The sequence below is a fragment of the Gossypium hirsutum genome, chromosome D01, assembly GCF_007990345.1.
Source record: "Gossypium hirsutum isolate 1008001.06 chromosome D01, Gossypium_hirsutum_v2.1, whole genome shotgun sequence".
NCBI lineage: Eukaryota > Viridiplantae > Streptophyta > Magnoliopsida > Malvales > Malvaceae > Gossypium > Gossypium hirsutum.
The window spans coordinates 47,912,200-47,928,738 of record NC_053437.1 but is presented as its reverse complement, the minus strand read 5'-3'; the positions used below and the strand labels follow the sequence as shown (position 1 = coordinate 47,928,738).

The 16,539-nt window shown below is 36.6% G+C and overlaps 1 protein-coding gene across 2 annotated transcripts; it reads right to left on the bottom strand.

Annotated features, from left to right (window-relative positions):
• Positions 1 to 674: 674 nt before the first annotated feature.
• On the bottom strand, positions 675 to 4,326 carry LOC107922128 (auxin efflux carrier component 4-like). Of its 2 annotated transcripts, none has more exons than XM_016851979.2 (6): positions 2,731 to 4,326; positions 2,353 to 2,653; positions 2,141 to 2,226; positions 1,528 to 1,685; positions 1,369 to 1,445; positions 675 to 1,265 (listed from the first exon to the last, which is right to left on the bottom strand). In XM_016851979.2, the coding sequence occupies exons 1-6, from the start codon at positions 3,986 to 3,988 to the stop codon at positions 1,199 to 1,201; spliced, it is 1,947 nt and encodes a 648-aa protein (XP_016707468.1). In that variant the 5' UTR covers positions 3,989 to 4,326; the 3' UTR covers positions 675 to 1,198.
• Positions 4,327 to 16,539: the final 12,213 nt, after the last annotated feature.

Here is a 16,539-nt window from a genome sequence, read left to right as displayed (position 1 = left end):
TTAACCCAAAATAAAAACAACCTTTTATTTATTTATTCCCCCCATGGTCCCCCATGGGCAATGTCTTTTTCAAAATCAAAAGTATAATTAATCGCTCAAATGGTCCCTGGTCCCTCGGTTGGGCTTGGGCCCATCTCACCTGGCTCATGTCCGTGGTTCAGCAGACATCGACCATCACCCTCTCCCTCTCAAATGTCTTGATTAGTCTTTGTTGGCTTGTATTCATTCCCGTCGGAGCCATGTCTTAATTGCTCGCTGCCTCCTACTATCCCCACTTCTCTATAATTTAATTCATCAATGTCAAATATATGAATGTATATTATAATCGTATCGGAAAACAGGAGGTGGCTATTTCACATTTATACCAAATACTGTCACCTGGATAAATTTTGGGTGAATTATTGGGGGAAGGGTGGAGTCAAATTGTTTTGGGTATTTTGCTTGTTTAATTCTTGATGACCCTCGATAACCTATGGCCCCATTGTTTGCTGTTGAATCAGGCCACGCACACGAGGACATTACCACATGTTTCCTGCCCACCTAGTTAAACCTGAATTACCAAATGAGCAATAAAAGTACACCTTTTTCTTCTTATTATTATTATTATTTAAAATCATAAATAAATCTCCTAAGTAAGACAGAGAAAAAATAACCCAGATGATTTACGCCAATAATTGCCAATCAAAGCCAACAAATCAGATTACATTCTTGTATTAAAAAAATGTAAAAGCACCAGTAGCATTTGAAAAAGAAAGGAGAAAAAAAAAGGAAAACCCTTGGCAGCTTTCATTAGAATGAAATCGAACTTTACAATAAAAGCATAAGGGAGATTAAAAGTGAATTAATTAGATATGAAGTGACCAGCTTTGTTTGCCCCCATTTTCCTCTTCGTTGTCTCCCTTATGCAGGATTGGCCTTCTTTTCTTCTCCTCAAAATTACTCTAGGAAATTGGATAAACTTGGCTTCTCATGGGGGCATGATCCCTTAAATCAGGGAGGACACATTACTAAGTCAAATATCTTTAGCTAGGTTAGCTCCAATGGTTTTGGAACCCTTGTGACAATTTCTTTTTCTTGTACTAAAATCTTCTTTCCCGGAATATCCTCATGTTAATTAACAACATAATCCGGTTTTGATCAATTCTATCAACCCCTGGAAAACTCCCATTCATATCTCTGGCTTACTATGAAAGTACCCTCACAATCCTAGAAGAATGTAGTACACCAGCGTTATTGGTAATGCTATCAACATCCCAAAGATAACCCTGAAAAATATTTACAAATCAAACCGTCAGCTATATATATATATATATAGTAGTTAACAGCTATATATACTATGTTTGAATATATCCAAGTTTGTTTACTTACGCAGTGCTAAGAATTGCAGGGTGGACATTGTATTCCTTGGCGAACACAAATGGTACAATTCCTTGTGGCAGAGCCGCCTGTTCAATTTGAAACAAAATTTCTCTGACAGACAATCGTTAAAAGTCAAAGCTTACGAGGAGGGTAAGGATTTTTCTTTACCTGAACAATGGCGACACGGAGGAGTGTGCCGCGCAACCCTACTGCAATCGAAGCGGCAGCCATGACAGCCGGACCGGTTAAGAACCTAACGGCCATGGCAAATGTAGCTACAGAGTTCCCACAAGCGATGATCTTGGGTTGCAGTGCCATAAACAGACCTTTTTCACCATATAGCACCAAAAGTTACGACTTTCCATAGGAAACCATAAGTGTCCCTAATCTATCAATCACCTACCTTCACTAACTGGTGGCCTAATTGGCGTCTATCACAACCAATACCCACCGACCCTGGACCGCTTACTAACATCGCAAACAAGACCCCACATGTCGGGAGGTTAAATCCCATTTAAGTGTCCAAAGATTTCTTTCAATGTCAAACTATTTTTTTTTTTAAATGGTCCATGGTATCCCATTAGATGGATTTTTGTTCCCATGGGGTTGCCTGAATTCGGCGAAAGTATCATAAATAGTTAAACATAGTGTTAAGTGCACCAAATAGTGGTGCCGAGTTGGTCTAGGAAATTTTATTTAGGTCAAGGCAGATAAACTTTCCTTTCTCTTTCTTTTCCAAATATTATTAGTTGAAGATAAAGCAAATAACAGAAATGCTCACCTAAGCTAAACATGGCCATTCCTAGTCCAGCATCTGACAGGATGGAGATAGACTTCTCTATTATTTTCGGCATACTCACATGCCACCTGCATTAATTAAAGTCCCCCCAAACCAGTAAATTCATTACATATGAAACAACCCAATTAAAAAGTAAAAAAAAAAAAAGACTTGTTGAATAATGTTTGAACCTTAAAATCAAATAATGAGCTGACCTGAAAGCAATTAGGGACCAAACCAGCCCGATGAGACTGGAATATGTGTTGGGGTTTCGTATAAGCTTGCGCCAGACCATGATCAAGATTAAGCGGGTCATTACACTCGCCGGCGGCATTTGTTTGCCTACGCCAGACTCAGGCCCTCCGGCGGCTTTAGGGTGCAACTCGGCCGTTGAACTAGACCCCAACTTATTGAGACCATTGGGTCCTTCCTTTTCTCTCTCCTCTTCCCCATCTCTTCCAGCAAAGCTAAAGTCCTCTCCATTAACGTCACCACTGCCTGTCATGCCTTCACAAGCTACAATCTATTATTAAAAAATTCCAGTAACTCCTAACCGAGCAGAATAATCTAGTTTACTAATAAATTTATTGTACCTTTGTTTTCCCCGTTTTGAGGGTGATCTGCGACCAACATCCTTATCTCTTTAGCACCCTGCTCAGACCGTCCAGATTGCTCGGACGCTCCGAAATCTGTACCACCAAAGACATGGAGACCTCCGCCTTCTGAAACCGGCGAGGCACTTGAACTCCACACAAACATGTGCAATTCCTTGGCATCATGATTCTCTTTATTATTCTCCTTCTCCTTAGGCTGCTGCTGTGGTTGAACTGGCTGCTGCTGTTGTTGTTGGGTAGCTTTAGCGTTCTTCGTGACGGATGAGAATTCAGGGTTTGGAGCAGGGTAGGATGAAGGAACAGTCTGTGCTGGATAAAATCCAAATCGTGGAGACATTACTGTATTGTTTTCTTCAAAATTGGATGGCCTTGGAGTAGGTCCTCTAGAGGATTGAACAGAGTATAAATCAGCTGGACCGAAATTGGAGTGTCTTGCAGGAAATCCTTGAACACCCATCATGGAGTAAAAGTCGGAGTTGTTGAAATTGGAACCTCTTGGCGTGGGGTTCCTTGAAGAGCTCAAACTGTAGATTTCAGCTCCGGTGAGGTTGGAAGGCCTGGGAGTCAATGCAGGAAGGGAACAAGGCCCCAAAGACCTCCTGGAAGCATTAGATTTCCTGACCTTAACGTGTAGCTTGCCGTCTTCCCCGATTTCAGCGTCGGTTTCGAGGAAGTCGCGGCCGTCAAGTGAAACCACATCGGAATCAACTTTGAAAGAAACAATGGAAGCTGCAGTTTCGGGAAACTGCTCCATGATGAGGATTTTGGCACCGCGGTACTCAAAAAGGAAAAGAAGAAGGGTGTACCAAATGATACACTGGAGAACCACGACTTGGACCATGAGCATCCCGGAGTAGGGACCGTACATAGCGATTAAAAGAGGAATGCCCATGACTAGAGTGTTGGGGAGAGTAGATAAAGAGAAAATGGTGATCATCCATTCTAGGCTTCCGTTCCTTGTTAAATTAGTCCACAATCCAAGAACGAAGAGCATGATGAGCTTTTGAAGGGTGTCGGCTGCTACGAACCTGAAGTTCATGGCATAAGGGTCATTGGTGGAAATGAAGTGGAAAGACAAGAGAGGAACGGCAAATATGGCGACAAAGCGGTTGATACCCGAGCACTGGTCGGGGGTGAATATTTTCCACCAACGGACGGAGCCGTAAGCCAAGATCATAGCAACGTACAGTGGGATCACCGCCGTTAAAACGGTGTAAAGATCGTTCCAACTAATCATCTTCCGATGAAGGAGAAGAAGAAGAATGAAAGGGCAAAATGGGGATAGCAAAAACCGTTATTTAACTAACTTGAGAAGATCTCTGTTTCTAGGACAGGTGCCTGCTGCTTGCGTCTGAAAGAAAGACTGCAAAATTTTTGTGATATATAAAAAGGGTAATCAAAGTAAGGAAGTGAGGAAAGAGAGAAAATGAGAAGCCAGCGTATAATTTAAAAGATATGCAACTTTTAATTTAGAGAGAGGGAATTATATAAGGGAAGGGAAGAAGGTAAAGAGTGAAAATAATACAGGAGTAGGGAGATAAGCAGAGGATGATAGGACACTCAACTATGAAACTTGGGTTAACAATTCACCGCCTCTTCTGGTTAACTTAACTACAGAATTTGGTTAATAATAATAATAATAATAATAATAATAGTAATAATAATAATGTACAGGTGGCTCTTCTAATGTGCCATTGGCTTTTTCCATGACGTGGACGGCCCTCATTTTCTTTTTAATCTAAAACTGCACTAATTAATCAATATAATTTATTTTTATTAACATTCCACCATTTTATTACTTTTTTAATTTAATATATAAATCATTAATTAAAATATTTTTATATATGATTTTTTTATCCATCATATATTAAAAATGTATAATCAACCTTTGAAATATATTTTAAATTTAGTATTCTTCCTTACTTAAATCCCACTAATTTAACATATTATATTCTTTAAAAACAGAAAAAAAATTAAAATACCATAAATATCTTAAATTATTGTTGACAAGGAATCGATCCTTTTAGGAGAAGTTTCATCTTCTGGGAAGTCGACTTCGACCTCAACAATTGAAAGTATTGTCCTTATATCGAGATTTTATCTCTAGCCTCTACAGAAAGCCATGTACAGTTGACGGAGAAATACTTCGATCAATAAAGATAAGTGACTGCAAAACTCGAAATAAATGTTAATACGAGACTTGTGAATAATAATAGAGGTACGTAGAGACATCATAGCTCGAACCATCAATATTGATATTATAATATTAAATTTTCAAAATATAAAACAATTCCCCTGGACATTAAAGCCTAATAAATTTAATAATCTAAAGTTTTTTACTAGGAAAATTATCTCTAATATTCTTTCACAATCTATGAGGAATTGGTAAAAATAAATAAAATAAAATTCTTGTTAGATGGAATCTTTGAAAAAACCCTAGAATAAATTGCTGAAAAGCAAGCCCTCCTAAGTTAACTGTATTACCAAAAAATCAATATTAAATTATATATCTCACTTTAGATAGTAAAATCTTTTAATTTAAAAATAAAAAATTCAAATATATTTTTAAATTCATTTGTTTATACAATATAAGTTTAAACTTACCTACTAACACACATTATAATACCATGAACAAACCTATGAATTGAACTCTAATCTCACACTTTTATTTTGTGAAATTATTTGGTAGCATATTTGTTTAGGTATAAAAATAGAAGTGAAAGGAAAGAAGAGTGAATCGTAGGACTTGGGTTGCTGTTTGTCTTTGACTTAGTATTAGGAAACACATCATTGATTAAAAGTATGGTTTAAAATATGTTTTAAATATACTTACTCTTTGTATATTTGAAATAAGTATCTCTACTTTTATTTCTAAGAATTTAAATTTCTATCTTTATTAAAATCATTAAAATTTTTGTGTAAATTCACAAATATAACCTTTTGAAAAAAAACAAAAACTCAACTGGTAACTATATAATGAAAAATATATCATTGTAATGAATTTGAATTTAACAAAAAAAATAACAATATTATCAATTGAACTTGAATTTTTAAATTCAAAAAGTAAAAAAACTAAATTCTAGATATATAAAAAAAATATGAGAAAAGAATATTTTAACCGCCAAATACTAATAAAATATCCCTATTTTAATTATATTATTTTATAATAAATCAATTAATTACTCTCATGTGTATGTGTATGTGTATGTGTATGTGTATGTGTATGTGCATTCTACTAGTCATTTACATATAATGATTTATTTGGCCTTTTAACTTTATCAAAAATAATCATTTTAGTTCTTTATTTTATTTTTTATCTTTTTTAACCTTTAAAATTGTGTTATTTGTCAAATCACTTCAAAATGAATGAAAAAATTAATGCTTATTAATTTTGTTAATGTGACATGTCATATGGGTGCTTAATTAATTTTTTAAAATTTAAAAAATTAAAAAAAATTATATAATTTTTAAAAAAATTAAAAATTGTTAAAAAAAAGTATAAAAAGTATATATATTTAATTTTAAAAATTAATTAATTTCTAAGAGGCATAAATGTGGACTGTCTCGTGGATGCCATGTCAACAAAGTTAACAGATATTAAATTTTCCATCTATTTTGAAATGATTTAATAAATAATGCAAGTTGAAGGGTTAAAAAAAATTTAATTAAAGGATTAAAATTACTTTTTATATAATGTTGAAGGACAAAAGAAATTATTATGATTTTACGTTTTAGGATTAATAATGATAATCAATGATCAGAAATTAATGGAAGGACGGTTGAAATAGTTAATTTGTATTTTTGAAAAGGCCTAAACAACAAAATGGTATTTAAACTATACTAGTTTTCTTAAATTGATACTTAAACTTTTTTTTTGTCAAAACTGGTACTTAAACTATTAAACCGTTATCCATTTTACCCCAACTATTAGTCCCGTTAGAAAATAAAAATTAGTATCCTAACTTGTCATGTAGACCTCTATTATTTTACCCATTTTCTTATATTTTCTTTCCATTAAACAATTTTTACCAGATTTTCTTACAATTTCTCATCAACCAAACACTAAAAACAATCGTTTGCTTCCTTTTACAAAGCTCTATCATTTTATCATCTTCAAGCTTCCACTGCTTCTACCATCTTCAAGCTTCCACTCTTCTTCTTTTTTCAACCAATTCTTTCCTTATACAATGATATAAAAAATCCAAAAAATTCTTCAAGATTTCACTACATCTTCTGCTGTGCCCTGCTAATGGTGTCTGCAAAACGGCTTTTCAACATTGTAGCACACCCAGCCTTGTTTGAATTAGCCACATCTGTTGTAGGATTTCAAAGCTAAAAAAAAAACCCAAAAAAAATTAGTTCTTGCGAATCATCTTGTAGAACCACTGCCTCTGGTCCCAACTGAAAACCCCAAAAAAATTCTTTGAGTGGCTTTCTCGATAAATCGATGTTTTGCTAACTCTGATTTACATCCCAAAACTGTTGTTAACTATTATTTTTTCTAATGGTAAAAATTTTATAGAATGGCTTGAGTAACTTGCTGAGATTTAGATAGTTAAAATTTGTGGGTTTTCCGTATCATCGTATAAGGAAAGAATTGGATGAAGAAAAAAAGAAGATTAAAAGCTTTAAGATGGTAGAAACAGTTGAAGCTTGAAAATGATAAAATGGTAGAAGCTTTGTACAAAGAAGCAAATAATTTTTTCTTGGGTGTTTGGTTGATGAGAAAATATAAGAAAATCTAGTTTTTGATGAGAAGATAATATAAGAAAATGGGTTAAATAAATAGAGGTTTGCATGGCACGTTATGATTGGCTGAAAGTTTTTTTCTAGCGGAACCAACAATTGAGGTGAAATGGGTAACGATTTAATAATTTAGGTACCAATTCTAACAAAAAAATATTTTAAGTACCAATTTAAGAAAACAAGTATAGTGTATGTACCATTTTATTGTTTAAGCCTTTTGAAAAAGAGGAGTCATTCTGTGTTACGTCGTTAGCTCTTACATTCCCATCAGCCATGTCCATAAAAGAAGAGTGTAATGGGTTGGGCCTCTCCGTCCACCAATCCGAAGTCAAACCTCACTTCAGTTCTGTCTATTCATTTACTTTATTATTTTACGTACAAACTTTTTTTTATAAAATGTTTTTATATTTTTGGAAGATCAGTTTCCAATACCACGGGCAATGTATATATAATATACGTGTATATAATTTTATTATTTAATAAAGTATTTTTATTTCATGCAATTACCATTGGTAATCATTATTAAAAATTAATATATAATATTAAAAACAATTAATTGTGCAATATTAAGAAGTATATATATACAATATTTTAAAGATGGACATATAGTAGATACGTACTTTTTTTTATTTTTTTGTCTTTATAAAATCGAGATAAATAAATTAATGTTATTATCAATGTTTAAATAATAATGTTATTTTGTCAATCATGCCATTGACTTAGTGATAACGTTGTATGGGTTTTAAGTTAATTGGCATGAGATTTGTTTCGATCTTTGTGTTTGTAAACTCCTTCCCTCTTTCCATTCACTTGTAAAAAATTAATAATAATGTTATTTTCGATTATAAAATAAATTATTCGTATGTGTCATTTTTATAGTAACACCTCTTTGAATACTGCAAATTTTTGTGTATGTCTCTTTTTTGTACTTTTGTCGTCTAATAATAGAATTAATCTTGATTTAAATAAGATATAATTTAAAATAATAAGATTTTGCTTTTTTTTTTGTGTATTTGTCACCTAATAATAGAATTAATCTCATTCTAAATAATAAATAATTTAAAATAATAAGATATTAATTTTTTATTTCTCAAGGTAACTACGAGAGCAAAACCCAATGTCTAATTCGCATTTTGTAGACCAATTAAGGGGTAGATATTGATTTTTTTATGGAAACACTTGACATCCATTTAACCAAAGAAAAGGGGGAACTTGTGGAACCAAACGTTGCTCCACCCAAACATCTTATTACTAACAAACCAAAAGCAGCAACAAAAGTAAAAATCCAACAGAAACAAAAACCAAAAAATCCTTAACCAAAGTAAAACAAAAGGCAAAAGACTCCCCCCTAGAAAAACAAATTAAAGGATTCATTTGAAAGTAGCTCTCCAATGGTCGGGCAGCGACCCAGCTACAAGTAGTAATTTAGAAACCGAAGAGAGAGTAAGAGAAGGGCTTAGCATTGGAAGTGCGAGTTCTGAAGCCCACAAGAGAGAAAACAAACTAGATCTGTAACAACTAGGCTAACTAGTCCGCAGTCGCTGCCCGTTCCACCACCACCACCGGCGCATCCTCAATCAGTAGCGTTCCTCCATAAAAGTCGACCTTCCCAGGCTAGAGCATAAGTTGCTGCGTTTGTGTCTCTCCTCATATGTAAAAAGGTAGCCTTTATGAAAAACCCCAATCTTTGCTTATTGTCAGTGATAATTGGACTCAGGATCAAATGATCCATTGTACAAGACGCCAGCTTCTTGATGACGATTAATGAGTCCCCTTCAAATTGAACCCTTCGAAACCCCATGTCGATCGCGAAATAGACTACATGTTCACAAGCTTTGGCTTCAACAACGAAAGCGTCTGCCACTGCGACATAAGGTTAAGTATAAGCACCCATTATTTGACCCCTTTCATCACGTGCTATAACGTCTGAGATAGAACCTCTAGAAAAAGCATGAAATGTAGTGTCAAAGTTAAGTTTAATAGTTCCTGATACTAGTGGTTGCCAGAAAGTCTGTTGACTGGGACTTGGATTAGTGTGGGCAATTGCTGTAAAATTGTTCATTATATATATCAAATGCTTACAAACTATTTATAGACTATAATTTGCCCTTTAAAACAAAAACTGAAAATATTAAAATCTAATAATAGCCATAAACTAATGACCCTTGACCTTTCATTCTCTTAAAAATAACTACTAATTTAAACCCATTAAAAAAACATAACTCTTGACCTTTCATTTAACGTTTATTCAACAAAACTCCCCCATAAACTTAAATGCTTCTGCCATCCTTCATGCCGATTATTTTCTTATAGTTGTTGAAAAGTACCATCGGTAGCAGTTTCGTGAAGATATCCGCGACTTGGTCCCAACTTACCATGTGCACTAATTTCACACTTCCTTCCTTTACATGATCTCGGATGAAATGAAAGCGAATGTCAATGTGTTTGCTTCTCTCATGATTCACTAGGTTCTTTGCCAACTCAATCGCTGATTTATTGTCAACTCGTATCTGAGTTGCACCGAGTTGTTGTTGCTCCAACTCGCCCAAAAAATTTCTGAGCCATATAGCATGACACACACACCAAGATGCTGCCACATATTCAGCTTCACATGTCGAGAGTGTCACGATTGGTTACTTCTTTGAAAGCTAAGTAAATGCCGTGTTACCCATAAAGAACACGTATCCCGATGTACTTTTTCGGCCATCTAAGTCTCCGTACCAATCACTGTCGGAGTACCTAATCAACTTGTAATCTTTCATATCTGAATAGAATAACCCGAGTGACATCGTTCCTTGGATATACCGTAAAATTTGCTTCAACGCCTTCCAATGTGAATAAATCGGCTCCTCTATGAACCAACTTACAATGCCAACACTTAGCGAAATGTCAGGCCTTGTGCAAGTGAGAGAGCAAAGGCTTCCCACCAAACTCCAGTATTTGCTCGCATCGACTCGTTCTCCTTCATCGAATTTCGAGAGTTTTACTCTTGGTTCTATTGGTGTTGATACCAGGTTGCAATATGCCATCTTGTACTTCCTCAAAATTTCCTTTGCATATACCTCTTGCGACACAAAAATACCTGTCTCTTCTTGTCTTACCTCCAAACCAAGGAAAAACTTCATTAAACCCAAATCTATCATCTCAAATTCCTGTGTCATTGTACTTTTAAAATCTAGTATCATCTCACTATTGTTCCCCATAAAAATAAGGTCATCGACATAAAGAGCAACAAATAACATATTACCTCCATTCTTCTTCACGTAAAGGGCATGTTCATAGGGACATTGTTTGAACCCGTTCTTCTTGAAGTATATATCCATACAAGTATTCCATGCCCGCGGTGCTTGCTTCAACCCGTAAAGCACCTTTTTCAATTTCAGTACCTTCTTCTCTTCTCCATTTTTCATGTACCCGAGTGGTTGTTCGATGTAGACTTCTTCTTCGAGCACACCATTCAAGAATGTTGACTTGACATCCATTTGAAATATCGACCATTTAAATTGAGCCGTTTGTGCAAAAAGTAATCGGATTGTCCCCATTCTTGCAACGGGAGTAAATACCTCGTCATAATCGATTCTCTCTTTTTGTTTGTATCCCTTTGCAACAAGTCGCACCTTGTACCGTTCTAACTCGCCTTGAGCATTCATCTTTCTTTTGAACACCCACTTCACACCAATGGGCTGACTTCTTTTCAGTAATTCCGTTAACTCCCATATGTTGTTGCGGTCAATTGCTTTAATCTCCTCGTCCATGGCAGTTTGCCACTTCTTGTCTCGCACCACCTCTTGAAAACTTATATTCTTGGAATTTGTAAAAAGACATACAATAAGTACCTTATTTGTTGAATCATACAAATATTGCAAACTTCGCATTTTGGGTTGTTGCGGTTTATCTTCATCATCGGTAGTTTCAAGATTTGTCGGTATGATTGTTGGTGTAGCAGTTGATGAACCTCTATTTTTTATGATAACCTCCGTTGAGTTATTCCAATCCCACTTGCTTGCTTCATTGAATTGTACATCACGACTTACCACAACCTTCTTACTTATCGGGTCGAGTAGCTTATATCCTTTTGTTTTCTCATCATACCCAATAAAAATAAACCTTTTACTTTTGTCTTTGAGCTTCATTCTTCGTTGATCCGGCACGTGTGCATAGGCCTCACTACTGAATACTTTAAAATGAGAAACTATTGATTTTTGTCTGCTCCATGCCTCTTGTGGTGTTTCATCATCCAACTTCACATGTGGACATCGATTTTGCACATAGATGGCACATTGCACGGCTTCCGCCCAAAATTCCTTCGGCATCTTCTTGCTCTTAAGCATTGATCGAACCATGTTGAGAACAATCTGGTTCTTCCTCTCGGCTACACCGTTTTGTTGGGGAGAGTACAGTGCGGTTAGAAATCGTCTTATGCCTTGCTCCTCACAATACTCCATGAAAGCCGTCGAAGTATACTCGCCACCTCTATTGGATCGTACAGATTTGATGTGTCTACCAGTTACTTTTTCTACCATCACTTTGAACTTTTTGAACACCTCGAACGCCTCAAATTTTTCTTTCAAAAATAAACCCAAGTTTTTCGTGAGAAATCATCGATAAAGGAAATGAAATACCTTTTACCGCTAAAAGATTCAGGGGTAATTGGTCCACATATGTCGGTATGAATCAATTCGAGATGTTGCTTAGCCCGATATTCTACCTTCTTTTGAAACGAATTTCTCGCATGCTTGCCGAGCATACATTCTTCAAAAAATTTTCCCTCGTAGTCCATGTCTGGTAGCTCGTGCACCATGTTCTTCTTCACCAACTCGTTTAGACCATCATAATGTAGGTGGCCAAAATGGAGATGCCACACCGGTGCCTTGTCTTCAACGTCAACTCGCAAACATTTTTCTCGAACGCTTTTCAAATTCAACTTGTACATGCGATTTCTCCTCATTTCAACTCGAACGACCAAACACCCTTGCTTATCTTTCAAGTGTAACACCCAGTCTTTCATAAGTACCGAATAACCTTTTTTCATGAGTTGCCCCATACTCAAAATGTTGCTCTTGAGGTCTGGTACGTAATACACATCTTGGATTGACCCAACTAACCCATTCTTTTGTAAATAACAAACAGTACCTTGGCATTTTACCTCAACCTTCGACGCATCTCCAAACGATACATGTTCCGTTTCAATCTTTCGCATCTCTTTGAATAGGTACTTGTGCCAACACATATGGTTGCTTGCACCCGTGTCAAGGTACCACACCATGTTGTTGTTGGTGTTGACTTCATTGTGTGTCATCAAGAGAAAACCTTCTTTCGCCTCCTCATTTTATGTGGTTAGGTTGGTTATCTCTTCCACTTTTTTCGAGACGTGACATTCTTTCGCGAAATGCCCCGCCTTACCACAATTGTAACACTATCAGAGTTACAATCCTTTGCATAGTGACCTTATTTGCCACACTTGTAGCACTCGATGTTGGAATAATTCAACCATCTGCCTCTTCCACGACCACGTCTTCTTTCATGCCAATTTTGTTGGTTTGATTGTTCTTTCTCCTCATAATGCCCTTCTTGACCGCGACCTTTTCCACCATGACCATTTCCTCGATCTCCACGACCACAGCCTCTACCTCGAAAGCTTTGAGAATAGAGAACCTTTTCATCTTTGATTGATGTCTTTGTTTGAAGTGCTTGCTCAAGTGTCTTCTCTTTCTTCTTCTTCTTACGTTGTTCATGTGCCTCGAGAGAATTGATAAGTTCATCAACTGTGAGCATTGCTAGATCATTTGACTCTTCTATGGCACATACGACATTCTCGAAACTGTCAGTTAATGACCTCAAAATCTTCTCCACAACTCGTGCATCGATTAACGCTTCTCCGCTTTGGTTGAGTTGGTTCACCATGATTTGAACACGCGTGATGTAGTCGGAGACACCTTCTGATTACTTCATCTTCATGCCTTCCAATTAGCCGCGAAGAGTTTGAAGGTGGACTTGTTTAACTCGGTCGGCTCCTTTATACACCTTCGCTAAAATGTCCCACGCTTCTTTTTAAGTTGTCGCACTTGCAATCTTCTTAAAGCCCGACTCGTCAACAGCTCGGAATAACATGCATAATGTCGCCTTATCTTTCGATCGTATTTCTTTCAACGTCTTGTTTTGAGCCGCCATATATCCCGCAATAGTTGTCGGTTCTACGAAACCTTCTTGGACCACCTCCCAACCATCTTGAGACCCGGGAAGAGCTTTCATTTGGATGCTCCAATTCTCGCAATTCACCTTTGTTAGTCAAGGCAGCGGCATATTACTGGCCACACTCTCCATAGCTCGGATACCACATTGTAAAATTGTTCATTATATATATCAAATGCTTAGAAACTATTTATAAACTATAGTCTTCTCTTTAAAACAAAAACTGAAAATATTAAAATCTAATAATAGCCATAAACCAATGACTCTTGACCTTTCATTCTCTTAAAAAAATTGCTAATTTAAACCCGTTAAAAAACATAACTCTTGACCTTTCATTTAACGTTTATTCAACAATTGCTACAGCTTCAAGTTCTCATAAATGACCCAATATGAATCCAGTCAGCTTAGCGCAAACTGTCTGATCCCCTTGTGAACTAGTATGTTCTGCAAATACCAAATAGCCTAGTAAGTAATAGCCACCAATTTTCGATTGGTAGTAGTTGTTGCAAGAAACGACTCTACTAACCAATCTTTGTAGTTTGAATAATCCCACACAGGGAGTAGGTTAGCCTTCAACACAGTCAGAGTTTGACGAGTGATAGAGCAGAAATGCAGCAAATGGTCAATAGTCTCCCCAACCTCTTGGCATAAAGGGCATAAATTTGTAGTCTGCATGTTACATTTGTGTAGGCTTTCAAAAGTAGGAAGAAAGTTGTAGGATTTCCGTAGATGTATTTTCACTTTGCTGAGAATAGGTAGTGCCCACATCTCTATGTAAAACAACTTGGTAGTGTTAGGAAGTTGGGTATTGTAAGCTTCTTTTTTTTGTAACTTATAACGGAAGAGTAGCTTATACCCACTTTTGATAGTGTAAGTCCCTGTACTCTTGTGATGCCAAAATAGAGTGTCTAGTGGTTTCGGATTAGCAAGCGAGATAGCCAGGATACGATCTGCCTGCTCATCTGCAACAATGGTGCGAACAAGGTCTTCACGCATTGTGAGATATCAACTAAGACACCATACAATACAGTATATCAATAGATTGATAGTATAGTTTACCATCTCCAGGTCTAGGAATCCACTAATCGTTCCAGATGTTCACCGATTCCCCTGTACCTATACTCTACCCCAACCCTATTTCTAAGAGACCCTTCGCACTTAGAAGGCTTCGCCAGGTAAGAGAAGGGTATGTTCCCAGACTTACTGATCTGAAATCCCCAGTCGGGTAATAACGCACTTGCAAAACTTTCGCTAACAAGCAATCAAGCTATGTCAATACACGCCATCCCTATTTCACTAGTAGCGCTACGTTAAAAGATGCAAAATCACGGAAACTCAAACCCCCATCAGGTTTTGCTAAGCATAAACACTGCCACGTACTCTAATATATGCCCTTAAGGGTTCTACTATTCTTCCACCAAAAAGCGTTGAGCACACTCTCCAATTGACGACACAATTTAAGAAGCATAAGAAAACATTGCATGGTATAAATCAGAATTGATTGCAAACAGCCTTAAGAAACATCTCCTTCCCTGCCACCAATAACATTCACATATTCCAACTGTCTAATTGCTTCTAAAAGTTGTCCACATAATGTTGAAAAGCCCGATGCTTGTTCTTTCCCACCATCATCGGCAATCTTAAATAAGTCTCCGGGTTTAAAACTACACAAACTCTAAGTATGTTTCCCACTTGATCTTTGACAACCGCGTCAACATTTGTTCCAAAATACAAAAGTGACTTTTTAAAATGCACCTTCTGCCCTGAATCCTGCTCATATTCTAATACAACTCGGAGGACAACATCACCCCCTTCCTTCGAAACACTACCAACGAGGATACAATTGTTAGCAAAAAATAAATGGTTAAGTGCTAGTCCTCCTCTACCAAGTCGAACACCCCCTATTAAACCCGATTGTTTGGCCTCCTCTAATAAACTCAAAAAACCTTGTGCACAAAATAAAAAAAAAAGGTATAGGCTTAAAGGATCCCTTTGACATAGCCCTCAGATGGTACAAAGTTAGCACTGCTAACCTCATTAGTCCCAATCATATAAGAAATCGAGGCTACACACCGCATAATCAAAGTCACCTAATCCATATGAAACCCTAATCGAAGCATCATTTCGGCTAAAAAATCTCATTCCACCCTGTCATAAGCTTTGCTTATATCAAGTTTTAGGGAAAAGTGTCTGCTTTTCCCCCCATCTTCGAACCTTCAACAAGTATAGAATCTCATATGCAACCAGCACGTTATCAGAAATCTGTCTTCAGGGAATGAAAGCCCCTTGGGCCTTATGTATACAACAATCCAAGCAGCCACTCATTCTATTCACAATCACTTTGGCAATGATTTTGTACAACACGTTGCATAAGCTAATAAGTCGAAATTGCATAATGGTCCTTGGCTTACTAACCTTTGGGATCAAGACAATATTAGTCTTGTTAATGTTCTCCATTGCAATCTTACCTTAAAGCACGACAAGGCAAAATGTAGTAACATCCTCTCCCACAATTTCCCAAATTTTTTGGTAAAATAAGGCCAAAAACCCATCAACTCTAGGGGCCTGAAGAGGGGCCATATCCTTGACAGCCACCCATATCTCTTCTACTGTGAATGGTTGCAGCAATTTGTTAATCTCATTGGAAATTTTCCTTTCAACATTGGCAAATATCCTATCTGCATCCTATGCGGTATAAGCAATGAACAAATTCTTGAAGTAGGATGTAGCCAACCTTAACACTCCCTCCTCGTTTGGTATCCAATAACCAACATCATTTTGAAGTCCCTTTACAGTGTTGTGCTATTTCTTCATCGAGGTAGTCCTATGGAAAAAAAGCTGTGTTTTGGT